Raw genomic sequence first — 6,740 nt, 5'->3', positions numbered from 1 at the left:
CAACTGAAGCTCCTTTCTCTGTGATAACTCCAGCTTGTGCCAAGTTGACACAAAATTAACCAGTACAGTTGTCTAAGTTCCTAGAAAGAAGCAGTACCAACAAAGGCTGACTGACTGATCAGACCTTCACTGTTTAGGGAGAGTTGAAATTGTGTTCTGTAAAATGTCATATAAAGAAGGCATTCTTTCTTGACCACAGAATAATCACAACTTCAATAATTGTGTAAAGGGTGGAATATTGCAGGTTTAGAACCTAATTACAAATTATTCTGTGCTATGTTGGCTTCTCAATAACCATTTATATTCACCTCTGCATGTGACCTAACATCTTTATGATGAGTGAATCCTTTAAAATATACAAACAGACCACCTGGCTTGCACCAACCAAAAGGCTAAAGATGTCATCACATATTACAGAGGCCTATTGTTGAGATTCCCAACTTTTTTCTATAACATGCCTTCCTAATGTTTCTAATGGTATATTTAAAGGTATTTTTATTTTATGATTTTCTTTTTTCTGTTACTATAAAAAGTTTATAAGACTGTTATCACATTGTAACACAGAATTTTTTTTTTTTTACAGCCTTTCATTTTATTTTCTCACTGCATTGAAACATGGGACCTCCCCATCCCACCCCCAGCTCCTGGTCCTTCATAACCAGTACATTAATCCCTTGAAAATGACCAGTATATAAAAAAGAGAGGAAGGGGGCGGGGATAGGGAGGGTCTGAGCACCCTCCGGGCCAGGAAGTTCCTGGTGGGCACAAGGGCCAGGAGAGGTGGAGTTTGGTTTGCAGAGGGATCTTGGCTGCTGCACAGAAGGCACAGGAAGGTGAGTCTGGCTGTGGGGCTCTCACCGTGAGGTGAGTGTTAGCACCAGGACACTCCAAGGCCTGGCCCAACCATGTGACANGAGACCTGCGTTGCCAGGACAACGACCCTCAATCCCACAACTCACCTGGTTCAGTCCCCACCCTCATTGGCGTGATGTCATTCTCCATATAAATTAGGAGATCACCCCCTCCTCTTCCTCTTCTCCTCCTCTCTTCGCCCCCGCTCTCTTCTCTTCTTCTTTTCCCCCCTTCTCTCTTCCCTACTCTTCTACCCACTTTACCGCTCCCCATCCCTGCTTAATAAACCTCTCACGTGGAATCACCTTGGCGTGGTCTGCTGTTTGGTTTATCCGCTCAAATCATATATATTAATATTGCTTAATAATGCTAATTCATAAAAGTGAGGCCTTCAACACCCGGGTGCAGACAAGGAGCTAGCTAGTGGTTATGAAGTCTGCAGCTCTGGGGGATGACAGGGTTAGAGCCTCCACAGATTAGGCAAGACACACATCCGGACAGTAGCAGCGAGGGGGAGGGGGCAGGGATGCCTGCCCCTGCCCCTGCCCCAGAGGCAGGGATGAGCTGGGAGCTGCCTTCCTGTTCTTAGCCCTGAGCAGGGNTCAGGGTGCCCATTCTGAGCCCTTGACTACAGGGGCAGGGAGGGCCCCCGCGACTCTGCCCAGAGCAGTCGAACAGAGGTAGTGGGGAGGTGAAAGGACAGGAGGACAAGGGGGACAGAAGGATAAGGGTGCCAGCAACTGGTGGGGGGGCGGGGAGGCGTGGCTTGACGGAGGAAGAAAGGAAGAACAAAGGCAACCGGAGCGGAGCGAATCCCCACTTCAGGCAAACATAGTCAGCTGGAGCCACTTAAATAGATCAAAGGTCACAACACCATCCAGGTCTGTGTCCAGAATTTTGAAAAACCGGAACATGGTCTCCAGCCGCACAAGGCAGCACACAAAGTTGTCGAAGTCCACAGCCAGGTCAGGCTCCGAGTAGCGGGTGATAATGAGTTCATGTAGCTTCTTGTTAAGCTTGAAGCCTGCAGCCTCAATGGCCATCCTCATCTCGTAGGCACTCATGCTGCCGGACTTGTCCAGGTCAAACTTCCGGAAGATGGTCAGGTAATTTCGGATGCGGTTCCACAGGATGTTGAACTCCACCAGACCCAGCTTCCCGTTCCCATCTCGATCCATGAGGTTCACCATGCTGCGGCACGATTCCAGGCTGAAGCCGTTAGTGCGCAGGTCTTTGTGTTTGCTAATGAACCTGTTCAAGATGGTCTGTAACTCCTTGACACTGATCTCCATGTCATCCCCTGCCAACTTGCTGTAACACAGAATTTGAGGTACATTGAATCTGTGTTCTAGGTCACTCATATTCTGGCTACAGGGTAAATTATTTCTTGTCACTGTTGAGGTGAGAATTGTGATTTTGCATCAACAAAATATTGCAGATCCGTAGCCTAATTATAAATTATCTGGACCATCTTTAGCCCCTTTCCATGGCCATTCATTGTCTGCCTCTCTATGGAACCTAATATCCTTGTAACTATATGGCAATTCCTTTAGAATATACAAACCAATCCTATCTACCACCAACTCAAGCTAAAAATGGCATCAAATAGAATCTGAAACATACAGCAGAGATTTCCTCACGTTCTATAACCCGCCTACCCACCCACCAAGGCATTGATATCTCCATAGTAGACATTTGTTCACCTTCAATCCCCTACAACCTTGTCCTATGCCTTAACTTACAACTTTTTTGCTCTGTTAATATAATAAACTTCATTAAATTGCTAAACACATTGGAACATGAAATTTGAGATAGCCTAAATCTGTGTTCCAAGATGGTAGTCACTCACATTTGGATCCAGAATAAACTATCTCTTGCTGCTTATATATATATATATATATATATATATATATCCTGCCTGTCAGTGGTAAAGATATTCTTAAAAGACACTGTAGCTCTCTCTTTGGCCATTACACTATTGAAATGATGGCCAACAATTTTTACACATACTTATCAAATAAGAACAAATAATGATTTTCTTTTGAGACAGATTTTCACTGTGTAGCCCTGCCTGTCCTGTAATTTACTCTGTAGACCAGTCTGTCAATGAACCTACAGAGATCCACCTGCCTGTGCCTCCCACAGCTACCCTCAAACATTCATCAGTTAAATAACTTCTGCGCTTTATTCCATGGGAGCAGGCACTATATAACCATTGAGGAGTAGGGTGGGATTTAGGGATGGATGTTTCCTATTAGCTTAGTTTGAGATATTAGTGATGCTCTATTTGCATGGAGACGGACTCTGGGTGTTATGCTATGTAACTGATTGTCATGGCCCTCTCAGTGGAGTGTCATGGTTACAAGTTCCAGAGTAGGTAGGAAATGGCTCCACTCCTACCATTCTCAATTCTGAAATTCACGGGGTCTGAGCTCACCCAACCTTAACAGTTCTTTTGTCTGGTAGCACAGTCCACTTGCCCCACACATCTCTGCCCCTTTGTGACAAATTAACAAAATTTTTATTATGTTTACATCACCAAAGATAATTTATGGAGTTTTCTAGCAAATATTGACGAGCTTTATAAAGTAGTAAAAAGAAATAACTAAAAGCATTGACTTTTTATAGTTACATGTATTTAAGACAGCCTATTTGACATGTGTCTAAATTTAGGCTAATGGCAAGATGGAGCCAAGTCCTGAAAAGATCAATAATCTTTGATTTAAATAAACATTATTCAAAGTGATATGCTCAGACAAAGAAAGATTCATAAAAAACTATAGAACACTACTGATTTCATTAATAAATACAGAAAAGTCAATAGCTCTGTACTTCAATTAATGTTTTAAACCACTAAAATTGAAAGGATGCATTAAGCAATTCAAAAATAACTTAGGTAAGTATTGGAGATTCAATGAGAATTGCCCCCGTCATAGGCTCATGTATTTACATTCATGGTCCTCAGTTGGTGTTGCTGTTTGGAGAGATTATGGAACCTTTAGAAGGCAGTGTCTTGTCTGAAGAACTACATTACTAGCAATGGACTTTGAAGTTTTGTGACCTCATCTAACTTTCCAGGTTGGTCTCTCTGCATACTCTGTGCGGTTGAAATGCAGTCAGCCAGCTTCCCTCTTCTATTGCCGTGCTGCTTCTTCCATTACGGACTCTCTATAGACCCATAAGCCAAAATAAACCCTTTCTTAAGTAATTCTAGTTGTGTGGTTTTTATCATAGCAACAGAAAAATACAGTGAGCTCTTAGATCATGTGCTGGTTAGTTTGGGTCAGCTTGACACAAACTGGAGTCATCTGGGATGAGGGAACCTTTTTGAGGGATTGCCTCCATCTCCACACCTATATTGGTATTAATCTGAATCATGCATAATATTGCCCTATAAATTAGACTATTATGAAGACATGCCTGGGCTAGATCAACTCCTGAGACCATATAATTTAGACATTCAGAACTAAGCATTGCTAGTTTAGTAGTTCAAGGACAAACAACTTATAGACCTACAGGAAGAGGCTCTGGATCACAAAGATGTGTTCCTAGAAAAGCACAGACAAGATTATGTGCCATGACTTAGAAGAAATAAACTGTGTTAGGCAAACTAGATAGAATGCAAAGGTGGTTATTGAGGTAGGGTTGTTGTTGTTGTTGTTGTTGTTTTAATATCTCTATGTTTCACTGGTTAATTTCAATAAATAGGCAGACTGCCTTTGGACCTCCATGTTTACACAGAACTGCTTCATTTGATGTCCTGACTTGACCAGCATCTCCAGCATCAGCAAAGTTCAAGGAAGGAGTTCTTTCTACATGGGCTTCTTCTACATGAGACCTTCATGTGATAACTCACATCTCACTTTGTAGATTTACACATGATAAAGGCTGGAAGCACATTTTAACCACACTGAAGTTTTCCATCTTACATAGTAAAAGTCTCATACCAAAGGAACAATGTCATCTCAGAGATTTTCAAGTTGACCAATCCAAGCTGAGGTATTGTGATTGGCACTTACACTGCAGCTCTCAGAGGCAAACTCAGAACTTAGCCTGGAGATGCAGAGCTCAGAAATGTGAATTATATCAGTTCAACTTGTGAGTCCAGGCTGAAATGAAACATTTTAATTTAAAGTCTGATGGTTTTTATGAAGTAGATGGTCCCCAGCTGACTTTCCACAGAGCAGCAAGACACTGATGAAGTTCTCATCAGTCCTCAGCCAAATGAAAGGAATGAAGACAAAGCTGAAGGTTTTCATGAATCTAACCTCAATTATTAATTTTGTTTGTTTTTGTGGGTGCAGCGAACTTTATTGATGGTATTCAAGAGAGTAGTGAGGGCTCCCTAGACACCCCCCCTGTTATTATGGGGGTCTGGGGTGGAAATTGTGAGGGAGATGCTCAGTGTTGGGGGCTGAGTTGGGATAGGGACTCCTCAGTAACTGAGGGCCTCTCTCTTGCTCTCAAATGTCCTTACTGGGGTGGTTGGTCCAGGGTTTATAACTCCTTGGAGGCCGTGTAGGCCATCAGGTTTACCACCCTGTTGCTGTAGCCATATTCATTGTCACACCAGGAAATGAGCTTACAAAGTTGTCATTGAGAGCAATGCCAGTCCCAGCATCAAAGGTAGAAGAGTAGAGTTGCTGTTGAAGTCACAGGAGACAAGCTGGTCCTCAGTGTAGCCCAGGAATCCCTTCAGTGGACCCTCAGATGCCTGCTTCACTACCTTCTAGATGTCATCATACTTGGCAGGCTTCTCCAGGTGGCATGACAGATCCACAATGGATACATTGGGGGCAGAAACACAGAAGGCCATGCCAGTGAGATTCCCGTTCAGCTCTGGGATGACCTTGTCCACAGCCTTGGCAGCACAGTTGGATGCAGGGATGATGTTCTGGGCAGCCCCATGGCCATCACACCACAACTTTCCAGAGGGACCATCCACAGTCTTCTGAGTGGCAGTGATGGAATGGACCATGGTCATGAGCCCTTCCACTATGACAAGTTTTCATGGATGACCTTGGCCAGGGGGCTAAGCAGTTGGTGGTGCAGGATGTATTGCTGACAATCTTGAGTGAGTTGTCATATTTCTTGTAGTTCACACCCATCACAAACATGGGGGCATCATCAGAAGGGGCAGAGATGATGACCCTTCTGGCCCCACCCTTCAAGTGTGCCCCAGCCTTCTCCATGGTGGTGAGGATGCTAATAGATTCCACAACATACTCAGCACCAGCATCACCCCATTTGATGATAGCAGGATCTCGCTCCTGGAAGATGCTGATGGACTTCCCATTGATGACAAGCTTCCCATTCTCAGCCTTGACTGTGCTGTTGAATTTGCCATGGGTGGAGTCATGCTGGAACATGTAGACCATGTAGTTGAGGTCAATGAAGGGGTCGTTGATGGCAACAATCTCCACTTTGCCAAGTGCAGAGCAGATGGCTGCCCCAGTAACCAGGTGCCCAATACAGCCAAATCTGTTCACATCAACCTTCACCATTTTGTCTATGAGACGAGACTACACAAGAAGATGTGGTTGTCTCTGGAACAGGGTTGAGCAGAGAGCCATCTCAGTTAATTTCTATTGTTATTTATTTTATAATTAGTCTGAGGAACACATGCCATTGCTATTCTCTGAAAAATAATGGTGTATACTACATAGTATGTATAGTTAAAATATGACTTTAAATTATCTAATTTTTTCCAATCAATTTGGTAATTGTATCAGTGTAATCTCAATAAGGATGAAAAACTCATTTTAGCTGAGGCAGGATAAAAATACAGAGAAAATGATAGGGACATGAGATTGAAAGGAGTCCCTCACCCCTGAGTCTGGCTGAAGCCTCTCTCCAGTAGAAAACAAGGATTCCAGCATAGGCAGTGA

The 6,740-nt window shown here is 43.4% G+C and overlaps 1 protein-coding gene and 1 pseudogene across 1 annotated transcript; both read right to left on the bottom strand.

Moving 5' to 3' along the window:
* Nucleotides 1-1,618: 1,618 nt before the first annotated feature.
* LOC115064388 (calpain-1 catalytic subunit-like) lies at nucleotides 1,619-2,213 on the bottom strand. Its single transcript, XM_029540537.1, has one exon. It carries the CDS (start codon nucleotides 2,211-2,213, stop codon nucleotides 1,674-1,676), a length of 540 nt encoding a protein of 179 aa, XP_029396397.1. The 3' UTR covers nucleotides 1,619-1,673.
* Nucleotides 2,214-5,349: 3,136 nt separating this feature from the next.
* LOC110324020 lies at nucleotides 5,350-6,356 on the bottom strand (annotated as a pseudogene).
* Between the last annotated feature and the right edge of the window lie 384 nt (nucleotides 6,357-6,740).

The sequence above is a fragment of the Mus pahari genome, chromosome 7 (genome assembly GCF_900095145.1).
Source record: "Mus pahari chromosome 7, PAHARI_EIJ_v1.1, whole genome shotgun sequence".
NCBI classification, from domain to species: domain Eukaryota; kingdom Metazoa; phylum Chordata; class Mammalia; order Rodentia; family Muridae; genus Mus; species Mus pahari.
This window is presented reverse-complemented; position numbering and strand designations above follow the sequence as displayed.